General features: G+C 43.8%; 1 protein-coding gene across 6 annotated transcripts in view; it reads left to right on the top strand.

Moving 5' to 3' along the window:
- Positions 1-456: 456 nt before the first annotated feature.
- Positions 457-27516, top strand: part of LOC144099452 (uncharacterized) — a 114751-nt gene continuing 87691 nt past the window's right edge. For all 6 annotated transcript variants that reach the window (XM_077632759.1, XM_077632756.1, XM_077632761.1 and 3 more), the window contains exons 1-2: positions 457-553; positions 1615-2206. In XM_077632759.1, the coding sequence (XP_077488885.1) occupies positions 504-553; positions 1615-2206 (642 nt within the window). In that variant the 5' untranslated portion in view covers positions 457-503. The remainder of the gene's footprint in view (positions 554-1614; positions 2207-27516) is intronic.

Below are 27516 nucleotides of genomic sequence, written 5' to 3'. Positions count from 1 at the left end.
TGGCAGTGGTCGAAACTTAAATACCCAGAATATGACGTAATGACTGTATGTACACGGGTGGCATCGTCCCTTCCTTCCGGTTCATAGTATCAGGTGCCGTCTGGATGAATGATGACTCAAGCAAAAGCCGTGCCGTCAGGTTCTGCTCTTTGGAAAGAATGGCGGCGTTGTCCCAGGCGATATCATGCGTTTTTTCGTGCGCGTGCTCGGCAATCGCATTGGAAGCCACTTTGTGACATAACAGATATGAGGCAACGTCTGCAGTACTTGTGGAGTTACCAAATTGTGGCGGGAATGACTAGATTGGCTGACATGCCATCACGGCGTCACTTCGGCAGACGGTACGTCAGCAGCAAATTATCAGAGTAACGACCGGCAAGCATCTATCAGGATATCAGCTCGTTATCATGTCTAGAATCAGCGTTTTCTACGCGCGTCGTCTTTTGTGCCGTTTTTGCATTTTAGTGGTGTCCCTGGGTTTGCTAACGGAACCAGTCTGCCGCATGCTTCGGTTCACAACACGATTGCAGGAAGACATAGGAGTATATGAGAGGTGAGTAAATTATTTACTTAAATGTGGCTTCGCACATTTCTTTCTTTCCTTGCACACCTATTTCTTTCAACCACCTCTCAACGCAGGCAGTACTGATAGCGGCAGAGCGCCGCTGTAAACGTGTCTTAGCTATCATACACCGAAGCGCATCACAGTGTCCGACTGCTTCTCCTTTATTGGTGCCCACGAACGGCACAGGGAACACAGAACGTGGTGACGTAGAGAGTATGTTGACGTCCCTATGGCTAGCAGTGTTTAGCTGTAAAAAGCCGTGTTAAGTCATTGGAATAACCTGCTGTGATTTTTTTGGAGGCAGATACGTCCCAAACCGGGCGTGTCAGCAGAATTCCGCGAAATGTGTCGCACTATCAGCTCAACCGCTAGTAAATTCCGATTATGAATTGCCAAACTAACTTTTTGTTCATTCAATTCGTTATATGTGATATTTCTGTTAAGACTTATTACGTTGCTTCATGCTATCTGCGCCCCATGCCCATACCCCAAGCCCTTAACATGCGAAGAAAGGGCTTTTTTTCTAACACTCATACCGTCGGTCATTAAAAACAATATTAATGCCTGGGGAAGTTCAAGACAGTTTGCCCTGTATATAGAAGAATAAAAGGAACACCAGCTTGCGACAGGACTTAGGGCAGAGAAGTGGGAAGCATCAGCGGTTGCCAGCACGATACAAGACGATACAACCATTTTTTCAACCCACCTCTGTGCCCCAAATTAGACAACAGCATAATTACGTAGGCCGTGCTTGTCTTAAAATTTTTTAGCATCCTTTGAAAAGGGGCTAGTTGGCTCATGATTCAAGGTAGATTTCGGCTACTGATGGTGTGGCGCGTAATTTGTGTTGCTCTACGCAGTAGGCCATCCCATAATCTGAAACTGTGCCTGTATTTGTAGAATTGCATAGACGTACTTATGTTGTGCATGCTATAAAAAATTACTGAATACACCACAACTAACCCTGCTTTATTAACATTTTACTCATGTTTTTTTAACATCTGTTCACACTGGAAAGCCAGGCATTGTAACTGGCGCCGTTCTTTCAGGGTGCTGTTGCACACGACCGCTATCATGCACGCCGAGATCGTAACAGGCGCCAGGATCAACCCTAAAGTGGAACTTGAGGAAGGACGCGGCTGTCGTTTGGATCCCATAGCCTTTCTTTCGTTAAAAGAGAACTCGTACCAGGAAAACCTTAAAGCTCTGGACAGCGTGAAATTCACCCGTCAACCCGGCTACCAAGATCAGCACCTTGACTTGGGTTGCGGACCAGCCAATTTCACTACCGAGCACTTGCTTCCCCGCCTGTGGCCTTGCAAGCGCATAGTGGCCACAGACAAATCAAGGCACATGCTCGACTACGCCAGGGACCACCACCAGCATCCGGAAGTTTTTTTCGAGCTCCTGGACATCGAGCACGGTGATCCTCAGTCCATCGTGGACAAGCATGGGTGGTTCGATCGTGTCTACGCCTTCCTGACTTTCCACTACGTGTCTGACTTAAAGAGGGCTTACCACAACGTTCACCGGCTGCTTAAGGACGGTGGAGAGTGTCTGGTTGTCTATTTCACGAGGACAGGTATCACAGATGCATGGTACGAAGTGGGCAGAATGGACACATGGACCAACCTCATTCCGGTGAGGGCTTATTCTAATCAACACGGTTTTATCTTTTTATTATTTAAATATGACGTCTTTCAGCGATGTCCTTCATAAAATCAATTACTCACGAGACTATTCACCAGCAACACCCGCTTTCTCGAGCTTTCACGTGCACCACATTGAAAGGCTTTTCATCATCTGGTGAAAGCTGCCTTTGTTCCTCAGGAGTCGTTATAAGCCGATAATAGCCGCCGATAGTTCCTGCTGTAAGGTCATGGATTCGAATTCCCTTAACCTTGATACGTCTTCAACGAGCTGTAGAGCATCTTGGCTTTCACCACCTTCCGTCTTGAGAAAGTCTAATGACGAGGAAAACTATTTTTATGTGGCGTTGGAGATTTAAGAATTAAGTTGAGAGTAGTGAAATATCGGTTATTGCAAACGATTTTTGACTCCCAACCTACGCTAAGAATTGTGCTGTTCTTTCATATATTACTGCTCAAGCCTTGTAATAATCTTCGAAAAGTCAAGAGTACGATAGAAGAAATGCCTGCACGTTGCCGTCTGAACCACATCCGCAGAGCGGTGGAATATGAGAAAGCAGGTAATTCACCACAAGTTCCATTCCTCTTAACTGATTCTTCAAAATGCCAGCTGTGCTTTGGGAACGATCAGTGCCAAAAAAATTTATTCTTTTCCGAAAAGGCAGCTCTTCAAATATTGAACTTGAACAACTTTTACCGGAACTTCATCACGAAGTACTGATGCTCTGTATGAGCCCGGACAGGACGGCAACCGTGCTAGGTTTCATCAGTTTGGTGGTTTCTCTCCTACGTGGATACAATATTAATGGTTCACTGAGGGCCACTCCATCCAATTATTGTATTAAAAATTGATTTTGTGGCCATTTCTTGCGATGTTAACTTTTGTTCAAAAAAAGACACATTTATCATTAGAAAATTACCTTCAGGAATGCTCCCTCCAGTGGAGTCAAACTTATAATTGCCCGGCAGTGTAGCGTCGCCTACGGGATGCCCCGCAAAAAGCGGTGTCGAGGCGCGCACTTCACTTCCATCATCGGCCACTGATTGGAACACCTGTATTTCATTTCGCGTTCACTTATAACTTTTAAAAGATCCCTCATAGATTATAATGGTACGTTTAAGTCACAGCGTAACTTTTTTTACAGTGGCATATTTATTTTGCGAGGCATATTACTGATACACACCAAGCTAAATTCGTCCTCAGTGTCCCTTTAACTTTGCATCTCACTAACTAAATCTGGGAGGTTCATTAGGAAGCTTAAGCATTTAAATTTTTTTAAGGTGCAAAATTAAGCTTGGTGGAAAGCATCAAAAAATTTATACTGGCCAGAGCTTTTTTAAACGCGAAAGGCCAGGAACAAATAGTTGAGTTGGACTAGCATCTCTCCTGTGCATTTGTGTTCCTCGTTCTTCGGGGTTTAAAAAAAAGCGCTAGCCAGTTTCAATTGTTGTGCCTTCCAACTTGTCCAACTTTCCGCCTTAGTAAATATCATTTCTAGCACAGTCGGCATTGTATTTTATCCAGTCGTGCATCCTAATTTCTCAGCTTGAATCATTAGTCACATCGCATTATCCACACGCCGTGCAGTGGAAGACTAGCGCCTGTACTGCGCATATGTGTTCCTCGTACTTCGAGTTTCAAACAAAGCGCTAGCCAGTATTAACTATTTGCATCTTAAACGCCCGTGCCGCGCTTCCGTGATTTTATTCGTGCCGTTAGAATCTGTTAAGCCGGTTTTACGTGTCATTTCTTTCTGCTCCTTCTAACTCGAATTCCAGCTGCTCTCTGACCAGTCCTCTTGTTTATTTATTGCGTGAGGCTTTTTTCGCAAGTGAGAAGAAAAATTAAAGTGTTATGAATCTCACTCTACCACCTAGACGTACAAGAAAGCAGTTCGACATTTGTTGCAGACGTTAGACGCAAGCTCCGCTTTCCCATTAATCGATCCGTACTTCAGAAATGTGAAATTGTAATGGATGCGATTAACACAAGGAATGTTATCAAGTTTAATAAGAAACCCTCTAAAGTATAGGTGCTCTGGCGTTTGCCACATGTGGTTGGGGTCCTTCTTGATTAGAGGTGGTAGCTTTGTTGGCTGCATGCTTTGTACATGTGCAGGGATTGAAGGGGCGATGTAGGAGCTACGAGGTTTTTAACTTCCCTTCAGTGGCGTAGAGCGTAGAGTTTCTTTGCCAAAATATTGTGCTTAAATAAGATTTCATAACCATTTAGCTGACCAAAGGCACAATTCCTTAAAAGAACGTATGCAGCTATACGAGAAAATTACGATAAATGTTGCGAAAGGCATTCACGATATAAAGACCTCAGTCTTGTTGTCTCATCATTTTCGTCTTATGCAGGTAGCCTTTAAGGGTTCCATTTTCCTGTTTCACGCTTATAATTAGCAACCTGATAACGCGTGCTCCATAGTCAGCGCAGATATTGAGCGGTAGTACCCCCGGAAGGCGTTTTCACTGTATTCCTTGCATTCTGCTGTCTAAAAGGTAAGCAACGTATAAGACAGAATAAATTAGATTAACCTCTAGTTACATTCTGACCTCTCTTGTTCCGCTTGTTTTTGCCCTTATGTCCATCCAAACCACGAGAAAATGACTACCTCCAATTCAGAGGCTATAATGAGTGCCAAGTGCTTCCTGAAAAGAGTTTAAGCTAAGACACGCGAAATATCTCCTACACATTTGGCGAATTTTTAGACTCAAGGGACGGCGTGCCTCTAGTGCCTTCAAATTGAATTGAAAAAACTAGCAGGAAGCTTACAAGCGAGTGACACGAATCCTTGGGCATTAGCTGTAGTCCCGGAGCAACGAACGTTGGTTGTTTTCTGGTTTACACTACTCTGCACCTCTCCGATCCTCGAGTGCATGTGCGCAAACAGGCGTGCCCATGCCCCTTCCGCACAGTCTCGCTGGCTTATCATATATACACTGGCGCAACCGGTCACAGCAGCGTCTTCGCGCGCTTCCAATTTCATTGAAAGAACCAACACCGCCGTCACCCCACAAAAACATAAACACACTGTGCGGTTAGTGGCGCGCAGCATCTTGAGATGTTACCAAGATCTGTGCTGCGGACGGCGCCGACACCGATGTCGCGAAACTGAAGAAAAGGCTGAGTAGAAACAATGCTCTAAAAACATTATTGTACATGAAGAGGGGATTTATTTATGAGGAAAAGGCAAGCACACGGAGCAGCTAAGGCATATTAGGCAGCAACCACCAATCGCTGCGAGCAGCTCAAGCAGGAGTCTAATGTTAATTTTTTTTTCACGCGTGTTAATAACGAAACTAAGGGATGACGTAAGAGCTTTAAGCGATAACGATCGCTGTGCATCTGAACCTTCCCCCTTTTCATCGCCTTCTTTACAAGGCGTGCTAAGGATGGCATCGACGACGCCGACAGCACCAAACAGTGGAATGAGCTAAGGAGAGCTTACGGTCTAAAAAAAATACTGTGCATCCGTTCCAACTAACGAAATAGAGTATGCATTCTCAAAACTAGAAGAGAATAGGTAAAACAGGGCTCAAATTTTCAAACCGTCCCCCTTAATTTTTAAGCAAACATAAAAAAATTGGCGGTGGTTTAGCTCTGGTTAAACCTGGAGTAACGCGATAGCTACGGCTGGCTGAGTGGAACTTGGTCACGTGACCAACCACGTGAAGAGCAACGTGATCAGCCACGGCGCCGAGCCGCCGGCAGCTGCACCGCACCACGTGACCAACCACGTGACAGCGTGGCGGCGCAGCCACAGGGTGACGACGCCACCACGCTCAAGGCTAGAAATGCTGCCGTAATGTAGCTATTGCTACAAAATTCCGTCGAATTAATCCCTACCGTCCTGGCATAACGCTCACTGTATATGAAAGGTAAAGCAGATTAGGAAGACAGTATATTTTAATGAATGGAAACGTCAAAATTTCGAATTTTGGACCAACCCGTGCGGCAAACTGAAACGCCCTTCCAGAGTCATCATAGTGCCATCCTTGCAGTGAATGCACGCGAAGTGGGCTATTCGAAAAACGGAAAGTGCAGTAAGATCGAACCCAGCACTGTTTTGTTACATCGTGCAGTACAGTTTATGTAAGTTTAGCGCCGAGCTCTGTGTGTAGCCTAGCTACCAGATTTTTTTTTAATTTGCTGCCCTCACCGCAGCTTTTTTTCTGTTGTAGTGGCCCAGTTTTTCTTTCATTAAACCGTGCTAAACGGACATACAGTCGATTTGTTTCGATTCGCGGCGTCTGAAAAAGAGTTTTTACATGCGACTGAACGTGAGACCGAACAGATCTTTCTGGATTGTTAAAATTATTTGTAAAACTTGGTGTACAGCATTATGGTGCCCGCCGAACAGTGTGCGATGCTGAGGTCCGCAAGAGTTTTCATACGGTTTCTGCTTTCGTACCCTCATTTTTTTTTTTGCTATTCTCTGGTGGGCGCCATTCAGAACACAAAAACGCTTCGTGGCACTGGCGCTGATTGTGCCTCCTAAAAGCCTTCTTCAATTTATGTCATTCCGCATGCAATAGTTTTCTTTCGTACGCTTAGATTATCCTTGAAAGCGAAAAAAAAATAAGCGTAGACATTTAAAGGGAGGAAATAAACCACATATTTACTTTATTGCCAGAAGAGCATCACTATACGTCGCGTTTCGCCCGTACTTATTTACTTATTTGTCTGAAGTACAGGGTATTACATTAGGGGGGGGGGGGGGAGATATGAAACGAAATCAGGCAACCCAGATAAATAAGCATCATCGCCAGTAAGCCGATATAAAATTATGCAAAGAAGGCAAACTAACAACATTCCAATTCAATAATAATTCGGCGACGAAAGCGAAGAAGAAAGCAGTGTCAGGAGAAGAGCTTCAAATACTCGCACATAGTGCATGACACCTGAAGCAAACGAACACTAGAAACATGTGAAACTGAACAATAATGCACCGAACAAAGAAAAAATCTCAGCTAAGCAAAGGCAAGTCTCAAAGAAAAATCCTGCTGCTGAAATAACTCTCTTATAGTTACTCCTGGCGGAAAAAAATTGCTTTAGGGAAGCTAAATCAAATAACCAATTGCAATTATGAAACACTTGCGTTAATCAGGGGCTTCAGGTTTATTGAGTTGCACAGTTTTCAAAAATCCGGCATGCACAAGTTCTTCATTTTTGAAGTGCTTTATCGTTCGGCAAGGCACTCTTCGCAATTTTTTCCTCTGCTTAGAAGGGTTGAGTCTGGCCATCTTTAGACTCACTTATTGCGGACATGTGGCAGGATATATAAGTTAATTATTGGGTTGTTGTGACGACTCCTTTGAAATTTAGGCGGTTCTGAATAACAAGAAGCCTCGTTTTGCCCCATGTCGCATTTTTCACCGTTCTTCCCCAATAGTTTGTAAAGAATGCCGTAATCATCAAGTTACAGCTATCATTACTTGAACAATGTGATGCACTGGTTCAGCATGCACATGAAGGAGATTGGCTGGTCAGTTAGATTGCTAGATACATTATTCCGCTCACGTTGTCTCCATTCCATGCAGGTGTGGTTTCGGCTACATTCGGAACGGCAGCATACAGTAGCTTGGATGTGTTTACTGACTCGACTGAGAAGCCTGTTGGTATCTTGGTATGAGCGACCCAGTCTATTCCTGATATTGATTAGTTCCGCGAAAAACTGGCTAAGCTAAAGTACCAGCAGCCTCTTCCTCAATAGTTTTTGTCGCAACATTTCTTATTTCCACTGCTCTGTCCGCATGTGGTTCGTTGCCTCGCATAGTCAAATAAAGGCCCTAGATAATAACCTTGTAATGTGCTTTGTCTGAATTCATGCAACACGTATTGAGTGAGCGAAGACATTTTACAGTCTGCAACAGTCAGACATGCTTTCCAGTCCATGCAGTGCGTTCATCTGCGCCTCCTACACCCCTTCTTCATTTGTTTGTACTAGAGCACATTTGTTGCGTACAGGACCCGGAAGAGGTGTTCGCAAGGCGCTTCCACTTCAACAAGCCGGTAATACAACAGGAGGTGGTGGCTGAAGAGAGGAGGGCGGTCGAATCGGCGGGATTGAAGTTGGTTTCCTGCCGCACTTATAACAGCTTGTGGACTTTGCCGACTGTCGACGTGTGGACGGGTAAGCAGGAGTGTTCATGCCTATTAAACTGTGGCCGGCGCCTAGATTTGCTACGTCGGCAGCATTTGTATCACGGTTACTGCCATTCGTAGTATGCACCATCAAAGACGGTCGGAAAATGATTCTTCGTTGGTAGACAAGAAGGGCCGACTAAGCAACCAGTAAATCATCGTATTAGCTAAGCATTTTTGATTTATCGTAAACGAAATCTGGACAATTAGATGCATTACCTCTGACTGTTCTTTCTAATCACGTTCACGCTACATCAGTTGAAAAAAGATGTGAAGAATAAATCAACTTAATTTCAGTTTGAGTAGTATTTTGCAGGCTCAGTGAATACATTGTAGCAAAAGCTAGTTATAATAACAAAAGCATAGGAAATAGAATATTCAATATGCAGCATTAAGTACATCAAGCAAAGAGCACAAAAATACTGATAGAAGATGCTTATTGCACAAATAAACACAAAATTCATTCACATGTGGTCGGTGGTATGCCAAAGCGCGAGCTCTACAAGTTCTATGTGTAATAACCCACAGAGCATAAGCAAGTCGCAAGCACGGATTATACTATGCGGAGGGAATTAAAACGACTCACAGATTATTTTTTCCTACGCAGACAACTACGTGAAGTTTTTCAAATTGGACGCCCGGATGCATGACCAAGAACGGAGCGCATTTCGGATTTCCTTCAGATCATCCGTTCTTAAGCGATTGATAAGCACTTCAGGTGGAGTTGCCCTCACACACGAAGTCGTGCTTGCACATTCACAGAAGCCCATGGCCCCTTCTAGCGCTGTCCTAACATGGTCAGAAAATACGCATTAAAATAAAATTTTTCTCTCTTACTATGCGTTAGAATAGAGCGCCTTGTCGAAACCACACCCCATGGCGCACTTCTTCTTGTAATCATATCTCGTCTGGCGAAAGCTTACAATCAAAACATATTCAGTGTATGTTAATTTGGCTCCCAGTAATTTTACTGTCGTCAGAGTACTCGATTAAAACAACTCCCGTAAAAACATTTTTTCTTAATTTCGCAATTTAGAAAATTTCCGCAATTGAACAGGAAGCTTTAGCAGCATCTCTGAACGCTACGATTTTGAGTCGAAAGTGTGATAACAACATAGAGAACCTCAAATTCATGGCCCAATGAAATCGCTACAACGTCACTTTGCCGAAATGTAGCATTTTACCCCATCGTCCCTTGTGCGGCATTGCAAAAAAATTCTATATATTTGCATAAGCTCGATTATTACTGATAACAGGGCGTATTAATTTTTGGTCATCCATGTTGATGGAAACCGCAATATGCAGCCTGTTATTGTAAATAAGAGCGCCAAATACTTACAACCTCCTGTCCCCGTTAAATCAATTTTCCACATAGTTAGTCCTATAGCATTGATACAGGAAGGTCATTTTAGCGGCCATAAGAAAATCGAGCATGCCTTGCGATTCGTTTTTGTTGTATATTCGTAACGCACGCAATTTACGAGAAACGTTGGCAAGACACTAATATCACATGTCACTGTGGGTGTGAAAACCGAAATTTATCTTTTATTATCACCACATCGTTCTCAGAAAAACACAATTTCGAGACACTAAGAGCAAGTCAAGTCGACAGGCACTCTCCGTGAGTCTTAAGAATGGGCAACATTACCTGGCTGCCGGCGTGCTCTTCCAGTAATTATTTCAGAGTGGCCTGGATATCTTGTAGTGGGTTTGTTTTGCGACCTTTGCTGTAACCTGGACTTCTTTTCGCAATGCTTCATTTGTACTGAGAGCTTGAGACTACGCTCTTGGCACAACAAGCGTGCTCTACAGCGCCGTCACATACCAGCAGTATCAAGCTACCCATTGCGGCAGCATGATTCAACCCTCTCGAGCCGAAATCGCATACGGCAAATTTCCCACCGTGCTACAGCCCTGAGTACAAAAGTTGGTCTTAAATATTGGTTTATCTTTGAAGCCCCTGTATTTCGTACTCCGAGCTTCGTAAACCAGCAGGATAATTGGTAGAAATAGAAAGTGTACAGAGCGGTGAGCTCGACGGAAAGTGACTTGGCAAGTTTATTTCTTATGTAAAGCGATAATGAAATGATAAGGCTGATAGTTTTCGTCTCGCATGTTAAGGAATTTTCGGTATGTTCCCTAAGCCCTTCATGCCCAGACTAGTAAGAGATTGTTCTTTGGAGCGACCGTTCTTTGGAGCGATTTTGTTCCTTTGAAAGCAGTTCGATAACGACAGCTGGATCCTTGCGCAAACCAAGAAATTATTAAAGCGAAATTTAAAATTAAAAAAAATTGAAATCCGGACAAAAAGATGAGGTCAAAGTTTGCCCCAGGTGACATTAAAATTACAAAAACTGAAATAGAGGATGCGCAGCGCATTGCAGTGCACTTCAATGTTTAGTTTCATAGTGCGTTTTGCGGAGCGTGATCAGAATGAACTTCCCAATAAAACTGACCCGACAGTACATGCTATTTTAATCACTGTCGAGGGTGTACGGGTGACGCTCCTAAAAATAAACACAAAAATTGAGAGAGAATGTCCGCTGCATTCGAATCAGTGCGAAAATACAGATTTGTGCTACGTAGATGACGACAATGACCGGAGCAATCGCGCTTGCCGGACATACAATCGGAAAGAGACGATTTTACTGGGCTCTCAACTTCCGGATTAGTGTTTTCGGTCTAAAAAAATTCTTCGCGGTCTGGCATAATTCCTAGCGATTCTTGAAGTCTTTATTCAGAACAAATAAATGAATTTATTTCTAAATATATCAAGTTATCTTAAAAATTCTAGGGATTAACGGCAGACGCGGAAAACAAGTGCTGCGCTGATTTGCAGAAAAGGCGGCCAGTTACCTGTTTTCAACTACTGTCCTCTCTCTGTTACTGACAACGGTTTCAAGCTAACGGAACGCTTTGTTTCTGGTTTTATACAGGGTTTCTTGAAACATCGTAACATATTATCCCATTTCAGCGTGGTTTCAGAATAGGACAGTCCAATGTGACTCAGTACCAACTGTGAATAAACTTTCCCAAATATCTGATTTATCTGAGCAGATAGATGTGCTTTTTCTGTACTTTAGCAAACCTTTTGATAAGGTTCCCCGTGAAAATTTACTGTAAGAAATGAAAATATTTGGCCTCCATTTTGGTACTATACAATGCATTTATGTTTATCTGAAAAATAGGTTTGCGCTTAAAATTGTAGTTATGCTCGTCAGGTCACATCAGAAGTTCCTCAGGACAGATTGTTTGGGCCATCATTTTTTTTTCAGTTGATGACTTGATTAATCTTATTCTTCGTATTGCGTACATTCGACACGCGGATGACTGTTATCTTGAAGAAAATTTTATCCCAGGGTGATCATGAAATGTTGCAGAGATTCTAGCAATTGCTGACTGGTGCTGCCAACGGGGAATCCAGCTCGTTGCGATAAAACTATTTTTACGCATAGCAAAACTCTTCCGCCAGATTTTCTCAGCAGCTTAAAATCAGAACTAAACTAGAAGTTGGAAAATGCAAATACCTTTGCGTTGCGTTTATCATTGAGCTCGAATTGTCAACACACATCTCGGATATTTTTAAGCGGCGCTAAAAAATTTGCGACTAATAAAAAGAAACCTTATACACGTGCCTGTAAGAATTAAATTATTTTCCTACACTGCAACAGTGAGATCTAAGTTAAAACATGCTTCTGATGTCTGGAACCCACATACTAATACACTGTTGAACTCGAGAAAGTCCAGAGGAAAGCTAAAAAATTTTTATATATTGTAAATACGTCAGGATCAATTTCCCGTCCTCATTAAGGTTACAGGACAGATTAGAGATTACAGATTAGAGAGAGGCAGGAAAATCAGTCGCCTTCTTGCACTCCTTCGAAATATTCTTTTTGGTTAAAATAGCATGACGCTGCCCAATTGCATATGCCGGCCGACTACGAGAACAACGCGACATAGTTATGAATATTTTCTCCCAATTTTCGCCAAAATACACGCTTGTAAATACGTTTTTTTTTCCTCTAACGGTAGGAGAGTGCACTTCATTTCCCGTTAACGTACTTAAACAATTTCGCAGCAGCATTCGAAACTTGTAGCTGTAATGTTTGTAACTTAGGAGATGTCGACTTTTTATCTATACATTTTTTGTGCATTATGTTCATTCCATGTAACATTATTCACGCGGTCTGTGCTTTCTTTTTGTTTGCTTAACACCCCTCCTACTTGGGCCAATGTACTGGCCTGCAGTATCGCTAAATGAATAAAACAATTGAAATTCGCGGCTACAGCTAAGCGAAATGTCTGCACTAGACACAGTGGGACTGAGCAGTGCTCCGAATACGGCACATATACCTATTACTTGAAACATTCAGTGTAATGCCTGGCATAAAATATCCCTTCCTCTACTTGACTGCATTATTTGTAACTGTGTTAACTGGCTTTTCATTTGATTTTACTGATTGTATTCGTTGACCTCATTGCTGTCATTGTATATGTTTTACTAGATTGTGTTTTTTTGTTTCAAACTCTTTGTCTTTGTTCATGTATTGTTCTATGTACGTCGCCCCCCCCCCCCCCTTCTTATGCCATACCCTGTGAAGGGTCCTTAAGGATTCAGTAAATGATGATGATGATGGCGATTGCCGCACAGGCAACTGTGGTCTTGAATGCGCTAGTTTGGGAAAACGAAAGTGTAATCAAATCACAACGTACCGTTCCATCACGTCATTCAGTCTTGGCTTTAGGCTTGCTTAGCTCGTTTGTCACAGCTACGCACATTCTTGTTACTATGCACTTCAGTAGTTTTACTTGCCATGAAGCTTCACCCGAAAGTTTATGGAGAGAAGAGCTGCCGCTAGTGTGCCACTGACACTTTAATGGCACAGGAGTGGCGTAGGCTCCGGCGTTGATTGGTGGAGGTCCCAGCTGTGAAACCTGATTTTATAAGATTTCTACTGTTGATGGAGTCTTTTAAGTGAGGTTACATGTAGAAACTTTGTGTGGATCCGATACCTCAATGTGATTTGGCGGAAGAAAAAGAACTTCAAGAGGAAAGTTTGGTGACAAGAAAGACACGCTATTTCTACGGTGCGATTTAATATCAATATGAAAAGATGTTTTTTTCTTTCCCCGACTGCATGTTCTAAAGATTTTGTCCACTTCGTTATCATATGTTCGATTTTAAACTGAATAGGCAGAACTCAAGCGTAAATCTGCGTCCGACAACTGTACTGCGGCTCTGCTGCGTCAGTTGTTGGATGAGAAAGGAAATCGTCCTAGGAAAATATTCTAATAGTGAAGCGGCTGTGACAAAGCAAGGGGATAACACAGTGCGCCAGCCTGATGATGAAGCGAAGGACTACGCGCAAAAATAGTACGCAAATGTCGAGCATAATTCTATGTCACAAAGATGTGCAGCGGGCGACACTCGTGAGCACGCATATCACGCTTTTCGCCTCTAAACGCAAACACATTGAAGAAGTATGCTACGTGAAGCCTCGTTCATTAGTGGACCACCTGTGTCGAGCCGTGCTCAGGGCTTTAGGAAGATACTAAGTGTTCTGTCCGCTGCATAGTCAGTGGTTCCTGCATGAATACTTCTCGGGCTATTAAAGGAGAACGACTACACCTGACGGGCAGTACCTGGATGCTTGCGCAATAGATTGTTCTGATTAGTTTGGTCATGGAAGTAGTCACCCATATGACTGTAATTTACTGCTCGCTACTGGAAGCTTATTTTAGGCTTACTTTTGCGGCATATATGCAAGCTATAAATCAAAGCCACGTGCCTGTGAAATCCCAATATCTCAGGTTCAGTTTCACATATGCAAGTAATAAATGAAAAAAGTGGTCGAACCTACCTGCTCTTACCCAATAGGGCATGATATGACGATAGGTGCTCTGAACCGCACTCAATGTTATTAATACGCTTCTTGATCTCCCGCTCTCTCTGTGCTCTCGAATTCTTACATCGGCACGGAATTTCTTTTAATGAGGCAATGAAATGCTGCCTACCGCCTTTTTACTAGTAACCCATTGTTTTCACTCGATTTCATATCATCTTCGTTTTCTTTAATCCTTGCTAACGGGGGACGCTGAACTGTGCCCTATTCTTACGGGTCACGTGTGAAGTGATGGTGAGTCTGTTTTATGAAGAGCAGGCATGCGCCCTGTCACGAATGTCGTGACGATCAATGCTTTCCTTTCGTGCATGGGAATGTCTAGCCTTGCTAATTCCCTCCATTCTCTGCACCATTTTCTATAGCAGCTAGTGTCGGACAGGCTTTGCACAAGATTGGCTCAGTATTCATAGCCCCACGTAATAGCTCTTGACGTTTTAAATCTCCAACCGGCCGAGGTCTTCATTTTTATTTCGGCAAATACGCCGGGACGCCCTGTGCTACGTCCGGCTTGAGCTTCGATGTCCCGCTCGGCTTCTTAACAACGGCGGCTTGGGCACCCCATTTTTCGACACGAACAATGTAATTCACGTACAAGTGCTTTTCGCTGGAAATGATGTACTGAAATCAGGACGCAAAATCTCCAGTTTCCTGTCGCGGTATCGCCCGCTTCTACATCTTGCGCCCTTCATCACCTCTGTCATCAATTAATTTTAATGTACAGATGTACCGACAAACACTGAACGAAAATTAAATACTGGAGTATGACATAATGCACAGGAGATCGTAAAAGAAGGTTACCCTACGTCGCAGTTTTTAGCAAACCAATGTAAAAACTTAAGCAGAAGAAACAGCTGTTTATATTCAAGATTGCAGTTGCCCTTGGAAAAAAAAATAAGCGACATTACTTATAAATCACAAATGAAGTAAACAAAAATGCCTATAATGTCTGTGGCTGCAAATCAATTTTTTTCCACTACTAATTATGATGAACCTTTGATCCCTTTGTTTCATAATAGAATGGCCACTTGTAATGGTGAGGACGAAACCAAAGACGTACGCGCGAGCCGATAGGGAACACTGCAACAGTCAGCTGTTTTAGCAAAAATGAGCGTCGGTGGCAAACAAAAGAGGATTAAAATGCTTTGTTAAGGAATATTACATCTTGAATTTTAAGCCTCTCAGCCAGGTCAGAAACAGATAAGTATCGTCTGATGTCATACTGATTGCGCAAAGAAAACACCTTTTTTAGTTTCTCAAAAGCTAGAACGGAACTCAGGTGCGCAGCAGGTGTAGGGTATCCCTCCACGGTGATCCCGAACAATACAGGTATAACAGTAGCAGCACACATAATCAATAGGAAAAACTACTTGCCAATCCGCTCACTAACAACGCCAGGCCTTTACTGTGCTGTCTGCTCGTTACTCATACAAGACACCTAGCGCCGCGTCGCGATAGTGCCTGGCAGCGTACGAACCTGGCTCATAGGATGACGGCGAAGCTTCAAGGCCGATGAGGGTTTTGAACAAAAATGCAGTTGCCCGACAACGTTTCTAGCATTGCGGACGAAGATTCAGTATGTCACTTTACCGACATGGTGTAGAATACAGCTCGGTACGAAGAAATCGACGTCCATACAAAATTATAATTCAAAAACCCGCATACAAATAGAATACAGATCTCATGCCACTTTTGTTGGGTGTTATTAGCTGAGCCCGCGTTGCTGGGCTTAGCAAGATTATGTGCTGTTGCCCTTCAAGGAAATATTCCTGATCATGGTGTCCGCGAAATAAATTAGCAAAAGCTCCGAAAACGCGATTGAACATCATGGGCCATCATACTTGCTGCGCTTTCAAGAACAAGAAAACACAGGTAAGGTGTGCGTCTAGTGTAGATTTTGCCGTGTCGCGCGGAAAGACATGGACACAGAGTGAAGGGGACCAGCGCTAGTTCCAAAAAAAAATTTACCCAAACGAGGGCTTGAAATACGTAGACAACCTTAAAGAAAGAGGAAAACCAATCATGAGGCATAAAACACCGAACCACAAAATTAGTCTCCTCAGACGGTAAAGGCGCAGGCACCGAATCTCTTACTTGAGAAAGAGCCAAGTCACTGCTTATGCTATATATCTCGAACGCCTCTACAGATCACTCTAAATCAGGAGCACAGCGGCCTCCTGGAAGTCAGACTCGCGACAACGAATAGCAAGAATCTGCAAAACGTGTTTTGGCATCAATGCCCAAACCTTGTCACAACATTACCTTTGGCTGTGAGGTTCTGTCTTGTAAGCACGCATTTTTCACTTTTCTTTTGCCTCAAATTTTCCTGCACATTTTGATCGATGTTTTGAACAAACTTGAATTGGTTGTACTCTGCTCAGTCGTCTTCATTACATGTTCGCTTCCTTCTGAGCGTTTTCTGTGAAATAGCAGAACGCAACTCAACGCACTCTGTGGTATCATGCGAGCGGTGATTATCTTGAGGCTGACAAAAGAACAAATTCTGCTGAATACTTGATTCTGGTTGACTCTGTGCAATCCGGTTATGTATAAACATCTATGTGCGAATGATGAATCAAATGTTCTCCACAAATAAAATGCAAATAGATACATCCCCAATATATTAATTATCTATCAAGGATTGCGTAAATTGCTGCCACCGAGCAAGCATGCTATTTTTAATGAGGAAACCCAGTGTCTGCCGCCCGACTCTTCAAGCGGTCAACAGTGGCGCTATTGGGCTGGTATGGTGCGCACAAACGACAAATACAGCGCTAAAAAGGTGAACAGAAATTGCTTCTTATAAAGCCCACTGTCTGACTTGAAGGTGAGTTTCACTAGCGCTGAGGAGACCATCAGCCTAAGCAAGCAGACGGCGTTCCTAGCCTGAAGAATAAATCACTACAAATCATTACCTAAACAAGCACCCCAATTGGGCTCCCAGTTCTAAGGGCGCTTGCATGGAGAACACAGCTAAAAACAACTTCGGGGTAAGCCATCACGACGATTCACGGCAGATAAAGTTGAGAGCCATGCTTTCATAGATGTTAACGGCACTTCCCGGTCAAAGGGGCAGTTCATTTACGGGGTGCGCTGCTACAAACAAAAATTGTCACTCACGCCACAGCATTGTCCGCAGTTGTCTTGCCGAGCTCTCTCACTGAACACAAATCTGTTTATTTTAGTGGAGCTGTTCACATTGTACCGATTCCGGCAGCGTTTTCAACGTGACGTCCCAGCGGCATAACGGGCGCTTAAACGCATACAGCGTAGCACGCAGCGTCAGCGCATAAGAACATCGCTGTGTCATTCATCCCTTCCGCAGGATTACGCGAATGAGCTGATGAAAATAAGACGTAGCAATAAAAAATAACAAATAGTCCTAGCCTTCCGCAGACTGCTGTGTAGGCTTTGTTGCAGTCGTGCCGCGTCAAGTTGTCAAAACGTCGCATTAATCGTCATCGGCGAATCAACCAGTGACGACGTTGAGAATGAAGACGCATACTCAGTCGTCGCCCTGGTAGTCGTCTTCTGACGCCTGTTCCCAAGCGGCAACACTAGCAGCAGTAGCAGAAACGCCGAGGTCACGACTATGAAGCACTGAAGGACGCGCTTAAATCCTGTCGCATCCGTGGTGCTGGTGCCGTGTATGGTTGACGGAGACTGGCAGGGCGCCCCCGAGGCAACCTGCGGGGAAGTTTAGTAGAGAGGTAAGTTGTGCACAGAATGTTTTATGCGTTCTTAACAACTGGTTGCTTGAAAGGAGAAAAAGCTGAATAAGAGGCAGTAAAGCAGGGTTGTAAACTATGAAAAGTGCTACTTTGTTATATCCCCTTCAGCATCCATTCAACTCAAATTAAAGTAAAAATTGCTCACTGCATAAATGAAGAATTGGCAACCTGTTGGTAGTGAAGTATAAAAATTAATAAAGCAGTTTGCACGTTTGAGCTCATTTTTTTGCGTACACAATCCCAAAATTCCCAACGTCTTTCTGCGACGGTATGCCGAATTAGTTGAGTTTTTGTGCGTTTTCTGCCGATCATCCTTGTGAACTAGGAAATCGCCAGATTGTCGGAAGATCACGCGAATCGTCACTGTACCTAAGAAAGGTTACTGGTAAAAAACAATCGCCCAATCTCGCTATTATCACCATGCTGAAAATAATTTATCACGTCCTTGCAAATCCCAAATTAATTCTAATATCAGCACTCAATTTTACATAAACCGAAAACAGTATGTTTCCATTCATGGATAGGTTACGGAGGCTCTTTCAGTCATTTCTGAACCACCACAGGGTTTTATCCTCGGGCCTTGTTATTCCTGCTGTATATTAATGACGTCGTTAACACAGTTCTTGCTAGCGCAGAGATTAGTTTGTAAGCAGATGACCGCCTTCTGTATCGTGGCATCAACATCTATGCCATTTTGCAAGCATTTTTTCGCGGCACATCGCTGCGCTGTAGAAATTCTAAAAACCTTTCTGACTATTACTAACCGCTAGCTAAAAAGTTCATTGAAGCTACGGTGATATACGGGGTACATGAGCGTGGGAACTGAAATCACTCCTAGCTTGTCAAGCCTGCACAAACCATGTTACATTACCAACCCGAGTCACAGAGAACAGTGACACTTCAATTGACATCTGCGTTACGAGCATAAATGATGAGAATATAATTACAGCTGTGCTTGCAATTGACATAAGCGATTATTTACTGCTATTTTATATTACGAATTTCCCTTCATACAACCATGCTTCCGGTGCGCCTTTTTACGGCCGAATGATAAACGAGAGCTCGATAGAACACATTCGGCACGTAATTGCAGCAATAGACTGGCAGGCGGTCTACAACGAACGCGATGCTAATACAGCTTTTGATTCCTTTCTTGCAAATGCATGAAAAGCTTCTACGGCGCAGCTTTCCCGTTAAGGAGCGAACGAAGCAAAAATAAGAAGGTGTGAAAACCTTGGATAATCTGTCATCCATATAATGACATACAAAAGCAAAATGCGATGTGTCACCTTTTGTAAAAACAAGGGATCAAGAACAGTTTGCAGCTTAAAAAAATCATTAACCAACTTTAAACAAACAGAAAAAAAGCTAAAAAAAAGAGTACTATGAACCGCTGTTCTCGGATATGGGATGCTGTGAAACTGATATAGACCGAAACTGATGTGGGATGCTGTGAAAAAAATAACAAGTAGAAAGTCAAGTATGAGGTCACAAACACCGTATCTGAGCAAAAGTCAAATGACAAGTATGAACGAGTTTCCTGCAAGCTCGATCATGTGCTCCAAGAACAGATAATGAAAGTGTGGTTCATGCAATTGATATCACATCAGTGACTAGCACTATCTTTACTCAGCCCACATATAGCGCAGAGATACGAAATTTAGTAGACAAATTGAAAAGTACTGCCTCGCCCGGACACGACGGAATTTGGCCGGAGCCTATTAAGAACGTCTCAAACGAAGTAAGTGAAGTTGTAGCTTACAGTGTTAACATGTCAATATCTTCAGGAATTTTTCCGGAGGCCTTAAATACTACGCGAATGAATCTTTTCCATAAAAGCGGCGCGAAGGATCTAGTCTCAAATTACAGACCAATATCTGTCCTAAATATATTCTCAAAGCTTTTTGAAGCTGATATTTTACAGTCTGTGGTCATTTTTCGTTAAACACGATGCGCTATTTAAATGCCAAGATGGCTGTCAAAAAAATAAGTCGGCCGAACAAGCCCTTCTTAGTATTAAAGACAAAATAATTGAAAGCATTGATAAACAACACGTTACGCTCGAACTTTTTTTAGATTTAAGAAAGGCTTTCGATTCAATTGATCATAATATGCTATTAAAAATTACAAATCAACGGGATTCGTGGCATTGCTGGTGATTTAATGAGTTATTTAACGAATTGAAACCAATTTGTTCTGGTAAACTCTATTTCTTCTGACATTTTGCCTTCAACAAAAGGTGTACCTCAGGGCTACAAACTGGGCCCAATCTTGTTCATTACATACGTAATTGACATTGTACGGATACCTGACTCACCCGATTTGGCAATGCATGCCGATGATATCAACGTAATTTTTACATCCAATGACAATTCCGAACTTGGTTTCAGCGCAAATACTTATCTAAATCGTCTGTCAGAAAGGCAGAGCAAGAACAGCCTGAAACTCAATACAGCAAAAACAACATGCATTTTATTCAGCCCTCGTATCAAAAACATGCATAGTGACATTAACTTATATTTTAATGGCACGGAATTTGCCCGCGTTAAAGAACAAAAATTCTTAGGTGTATGGTCTGATGAACATTTATCGTGGAGTTCACATATAAGCAGGTTAGGCAACAATATCTCTAAATCCGTGGTTATTATTGAAAGAATTGCCCACCTAATTCCTGTTTCGTTCGAACAACAGTTATACAATGCCCTTTTTTATCCAAAGCTCTGCTATGGGATCTCGGTATGGGGAACAACAACAACAACAACAAAAACGAACGACAACAAGGTAATTCTTTTACAAAAAACGCATTCTTCGTATATACACCAATTACCACTTCCGTTACGCAGATCTTGCAACAGCTGCATTTTTCCAGCGTTATTCACTTCTTCGCGCAGACAAAATTTTTTTATAAGAAGGTACGGCTTACAGTGCACAAACAGAAATTATTCTCTAAAACATCCAATCCAGATGCATCTCGGCACCTCCTACTGCGAAACATCCAACACAAGCCTAAAACAAGAACAAATTATGGAAAGCAGCCATTTTATATTAGTGAACTGACATATTAAACAATGTTAAGGAACTGTTAGATTTTAGCGCTTCATGGGGCGCTTTTAAAAAAGAGCTTACAGCGTTGCTACTAGCCGATGATATTTCCTTTTCTTGATCAGTGTCATTCTGTACCCTTTCTGTTTGTATGTACGTATATCCGTTCACAAAATTAATATATTGAATGCAGTTGTGCTATGTGCGCATTATGGCTGTGAAATGTGTATTACAAGTGTAATAAGTTTGTACTTATGTATATTCTGTACTTTTGTCTTTTATATGTATTTCTTTCTGTTATCACTGCTGTCGAAACTGTTTACTGAAGAGGGCCGGGACCCGTCGCCAGGTCATTGGTACCTTTTGTCTCAGTCTCCACTCGCTATGACGAGAAATAAAGTTCATTCATTCATTCATTAATTCATTCATAACTGCGATAAAATGCAAATATCAAAGTAACCCGGAAACAGCATAACAGAGTTCTCCTCTTACTGGTGTCCGCCAATGCAGCGAAAGCCTTTGCGGACATAAAAATATAACGCCAGGATTCTCTGAAACATTGTCTTATTGTGCACATATCAAAACGTCATAGGAACTTGGACAACGCTCAACCTAAAGGATAGAATCGCATGGAGCTCTCCTCACTGGTGTAAAGGTTGCGGGCCTGGCTCGCGACCCAAAGGAAAGCCGTTCGATTCCGCTTGACCTCCTTTTTAGCGCGAAAGCACTATTTCCCTAGAAACCCTGAAAAAGGCGAAATTCGTCTGAAACCTCTAAGATCACCTGCAAAAAGAAGGCCGCCACTGTCTGGAAGACGTTGAAGTAACGAGCGTTAACTTTATTGGCCATGCCTAAAACGAAAGCCTTTCCGCATCCAGCGGGGCCAGTGAAGAAAACCCTGAGCGGTTCGGCAAAGTAACATAACATCGCCACATAGCCAAGCAATCGACGTCTAGCGCAACCTATCAGAGAAATTACGATGCACGTCTACCCGTTGTCGAGTTACACGCGCTCAAGATACGTCCCAAACGCAATTTGCTTTGCTTGGGGGGTCACGGTGGGCTATAGAATTCGGCTTGTGGTGCGATATGGTAACGCTTCAATTATTAACTCCATGTATACAATGTTTACCCATTATTTAACTGTGGTTTTGTTTCTATACCACAACCCATAGGGTTTTATTGCCCTACCAAATTCTGTACACAACTGTCCCCGGTTTGGTTTGGTTTTAGGGGGTTTAACGTCCCAAAGCGACTCAGGCTATGAGAGACGCCGTAGTGAAGGGCTCCGGAAATTTCGACCACCTGGGGTTCTTTTAACGTGCACTGACATCGCACAGTACACGGGCCTCTAGAATTTTGCCTCCATCGAAATTCGACCGCCGCGGCCGGGATCGAACCCGCGTGTTTCGGGCCGGCAGCCGAGAGCCGTAACAACTCAGCCACCGCGGCGGCATTGTCCCCGGTTAGGTTTACCTCGTTGTCGAAATATATAAAGCGGAACGAATGCATACGATACAGTGGTCCTGAAACGGGTCAGTTTACCTTTCCTGTTTTCTGTTATTTCGTCCCCGGACGTCATATACTCACGTAGTTCTACCTCTATCCACCATATTGGAGCGTGACGTCATCATTGGCACGCGGCAGGTGGTTGTTTCTACAATGTTATTGTAGATGGCGCTACATTCTCAATGTGAGTTGGGCTGTTTTCTAGTTGCTACCACAGATGACGCTGGGATCTCAGGGGTGGTAGCAGGCCCCACGAAATCTCGAGACGTGATGAGTAAGAGCTAACGCTCTTAAAATAAAATATTGCACGATTGGTTTCGAACCAGGGGCGATGCGAGATCAGCTTCGCTGGTCACTGCACGAGAGCACTATGCTACCGCCGCAGCCGATCATACCTCAAGCACCACGCCATTCGTACTGTGCATTGCACGTCGTAATATTCAACTTCCATCTATGAGCAAGCCCCGCCGCGGTGGCTCAGTGGTTAGGGCGCTCGACTACTGATCCGGAGTTCCCGGGTTCGAACCCGACCGCGGCGGCTGCGTTTTTATGGAGGAAAAACGCTAAGGCGCCCGTGTGCTGTGCGATGTCAGTGCACGTTAAAGATCCCCAGGTGGTCGAAATTATGCCGGAGCCCTCCACTACGGCACCTATTCTTCCTTTCTTCTTTCACTCCCTCCTTTATCCCTTCCCTTACGGCGCGGTTCAGGTGTCCAAAGATATATGAGACAGATACTGCGCCATTTCCTTTCCCCAAAAAAACCAATTATTAATTATTATTATCTATGAGCAAAACAATATTTCAAAATTAATCTTTGGGGAAAGGAACTCGTGCATTATCTGTCTCACATATGTCAAACAACCAAGAATTTTTTTTATTTTAAACGGAACCGCTTTTCTTCTATGTTACCTGTATTTCACTCTCTCCTTTATCCCGACCTTGCTAAGAAGCCCGGACCCTGAGCTCCAGCGCACCACCATCCATTGTGCGGAAGAGGCCGCTACCAGTCAAGAGCTGCCAGCCAGCCTCTAACCGCAAACGTCCTCTCCCCGTGTTGTAGGCCTACGTGCCAGGAGCGGATAATGAAAATTGTGTTTGGGAAAAAGGAAATGGCACAGTCTCTGTCTCACATATATGCGGAAAATCTCAACCGCGCCGTAAGAGAAGGGATAAAGGAGGGAGTGGGAGAAGAAAGGAAGAAAAAGGTGATGTAATGGAAAGTTCCGGAGTAATTTCGACCACCTGGGAATCTTTAACGTGCGCTGACATCGCACAGCACACGGTCGCATTTGCTTTTCGCCTCCATCGAAACGCGGCCTCCGCAGTCGGGTTCGAACCCGGGTACTCGGCTACTCATCCGGAGTGCTCGGGTTCAGATAATAATAATAATAATTGGTTTTGGGGGAAAGGAAATGGCGCAGCATCTGTCTCATATATCGTTGGGCACCTGAACCGCGCCGTAAGGGAAGGGATAAAGGAGGGAGTGAAAGAAGAAAGGAAGAATAGGTACCGTAGTGGAGGGCTCCGGAATAATTTCGACCACCTGGGGATCTTTAACGTGCACTGACATCGCACAGCACACGGGCGCCTTAGCGTTTTTCCTCCATAAAAACGCAGCCGCCGCGGTCGGGTTCGAACCCGGGAACTCCGGATCAGTAGTCGAGCGCCCTAACCACTGAGCCACCGCGGCGGGGCAAGGGTTCAGATGTCAAGAAAGGAAAGAAAACGCGCGTATCTTAATCCCTGTATGAGTGGACACCTCAACCACGCATTGAGCTACATGTCGTTAGTGAAGGAGAGATGATAATAATTATTATTTTGGGGGGAAAGGAAATGGCGCAGTATCTATCTCATATATCGTTGGACACCTGAACCAGGCGTAAGAGAAGGGATAATGGAGGGAGTGAAAGAAGGGAGAAAGTCGTGTCGTAGTGGAGGGCTCCGGAATAATTTCGACCACCTGGGAATCATTAACGTGCACTGACATCGCACAGCACACGGGCGTCTTAGCGTTTATCCTCCATAAAAACGCAGCCGCCGCGGTCGGGTTCAAACCCGGCAACTCCGGAACAGTAGTCGAGCGCCCTAACTACTGAGCCACAGCGGCGGGTAGAGACATGTACAGTGCTTACATTTCATTTGACAACGTTTGACTTCGTCAATTTTAATGAAAGAAAAGACGCATAACTGGCTCCCTGGGTGAGTGGACACCTCAATTGCACTTTCTGGTACGTCGCGGTGGTGGTGTCCCCCTAAAACACTTTCCTTCGCACAAGGTTTCGTGCTTCGCAATGCTAAAATGAAAATAGGTTTTTTGGGGAAAGGAAATTGCACAGTATCTGTCTCACATATCGGCGGACACATGAACCACGCTGTAAGGGAAGGAATAAAGGAGGGAGTGAAAGAAAAGAAAGAGGTGCCGTAGTTGAGGGCTCCGGAATAAATTCGACCACATTGGTATCTTTAACGTGCACTGACATCGCACAGCACACGGGCGCCTTAGCGTTTCGCCTCCATCGAAACTCAGCCGCCGCAGCCGGGGTCAAAGCCGAGTAGCCGAGCGCCCTAACCAGTGAGCCGCAGCGGCGGGTTTAGCAATGCTAAACAACCAAGAATTTTTTTCTTTTAAACGAAACTGCTTTTCTTTCTATGTTACCTGTATTTCACTCCCTCCTTCATAGCGACCCTGCTAAGAAGCCCATACTCTGAGCTCCAGCGCACCACCATCCATCTTGGCGGAAGAGGCCGCAACCAGTCGAGGGCTGCCAGCCAGCCTCTAACCGCGGACGCGCTGCTCCCCGTCTTGCAGGTCTACGTGCCAGGGGTGGAGAAGGAAAATGAAAATTGGTTTTTGGGGAAATGAAATGGCAGAGTATCTGTCTCCCCGCCGCGGTGGCTCAGTGGTTAAGGCGCTCGACTACTGATCCGGACTTCCCGGGTTCGAACCCGACCGCGGCGGCTGCGTTTTTATGGAGGAAAACCGCTAAGGCGCCCGTGTGCTATGCGATGTCAGTGCACGTTAAAGATCCCCAGGTGGTCGAAATTATTCCCGAGCCCTCCACTACGGCACCTCTTCTTCCTTTCTTCTTTCACTCCCTCCTTTATCCCATCCCTTACGGCGCGGTTCAGGTGTCCAAAGATATATGAGACAGATACTGCGCCATTTCCTTTCCTCCAAAACCAATTATTACTATTATTATTATTATTATTATTATTATTATTATTATTATTATTATTATTATTATTATTATTATCTGTCTCACATCCGCGGACATCTGAACCGCGCCGTAAGGGAAGGGATAAAGGAGGGAGGGAAAGAAGGATGGAAGAGGTGCTGTAGTGGAGATCTCGAGAATAATTTCGACCACCTGGGGGATCTTTAACGTGCACTGACATCGCACAGCACACGGGCGCCATGCGTTTCGACTCCATCGAAACGCTGCCGCAGCGGTTGGGTCAGGGGCGGGAACAAACGACTTGTCTGATGCAAATAAAAGTTATTCAGTATATCGATCGAATTTCTTGCGGAGCGGTTCGGGTGTCCACCGAGATATGTGAGCCAGTTACTGCGCCATTTCCTGTCCTGAAAAAAACAATTTTTCATTTTTAATATTCTCTGTGTTACCACTCTCTCGACGAATGCTGATTTTTTTTTTGTAATATTAAGGCCAATGCCGGCTTTTGTCGAAAGGTAGGTGGCTTCCTGGTCCTAAGGAGCTGGGATCTAGAAGCTCTCACCAATGTGGCGAGAGTTCCATGTCACCGTGTGTATCTGTTACTAAACCGTCGTATTTCAATCTTTCCTCTCTTAACTCTCCTTCTGTCTACATGAGGCAGAGACTGTGGCTCAGCTTGAGCCAGTGGGCAGTCCCATGCGCTTTTCTTTTCAACCTTCTTTCAGTCGCGACAAGTATTTTTTTCTCTCGGGAATGGCACCTGTAAAGCTATTGCATAATCCTTCGTAATCCGCTTTGCATCTAGTGGATGATGCTGTGTGGTTGGTCCTTTGTGCTCAAGTTGCACCTGTGACATCATCACCGTCTCGACCTCTCAGAGAATTTCGTGACGATGGGCATCGGCGGGGTTTCGATGCGGCCACAACTCCTATCCTATCGCATTAATAAACACAAGGTCCAAAACAACCTTCTGGCTGGTGGACTGATAGGCGTCGTTTGAGTGAATGTTCTATTAACTTGTTGTTTGCTTTATTCTGGTAACTTTCTTAATAATAAAAAAAAAAACCAGCTGAAAAGGAAGTATCATTGACGAATATCACAGAGGAAGAGAGAGTGCTGGGCACATCTTTGCCACTTGGCTGTAAATGCCGCCTGGTGTCACATTTTGCGCTTGCTGTAACCACCATGCAGTCCGGTGCGGTTAGATAGTTCCTACTGAATTGTGAATATTGAAAGAAGCCCTACAACAGTTACGTTTACAAATATTTGCGTTCAAGGAAGTCTCAAAACGAAATCTACTGAGCCAGTTTTTTTCTGTCTGCCGTTAAGCAACATACGAAAATGTGACGTGTAATTTAATTCCGCCTTTAGTGCACCTCTTGAAAATGTTTGAAGTTTGATGTAACTCCGGTAACGGTGAACTTGTATGAATTCCGCTACGACAGATCACCACCATTCTAGGAGCAAAAACTTTTAATATTATAAAATTGTAAGTTACTGGTATAGAAATATGGAACGTAATGGTCCATTCTTCTGATATGTAGCAAAAATTTTTCGTAGTATTTTCATCGCTCTCATCGAGCAGTTAAGATGCCATTGAAAACCAATAAGGAAAGCTTTTGACGACAGCAAAAACGTTAATAGCAAAACAACATTCAAGCCTGCAGACGTGAGATCAGCGTATATATTTATTAGAGAGCTTTAGTTTCACGTACGTAGAGGGTTCACGTACGCAAACGTGAGAAGTCTACGTAGCGTGCACGCAGGTGGTTTGAAACCCTTATAGTTACACG

This window comes from Amblyomma americanum, chromosome 7, assembly GCF_052857255.1.
Source record: "Amblyomma americanum isolate KBUSLIRL-KWMA chromosome 7, ASM5285725v1, whole genome shotgun sequence".
Classification (NCBI taxonomy): Eukaryota; Metazoa; Arthropoda; class Arachnida; order Ixodida; family Ixodidae; genus Amblyomma; species Amblyomma americanum.
Note: the sequence above shows the minus strand (reverse complement) of the source record. Positions and strands in the feature narration are given on the sequence as shown.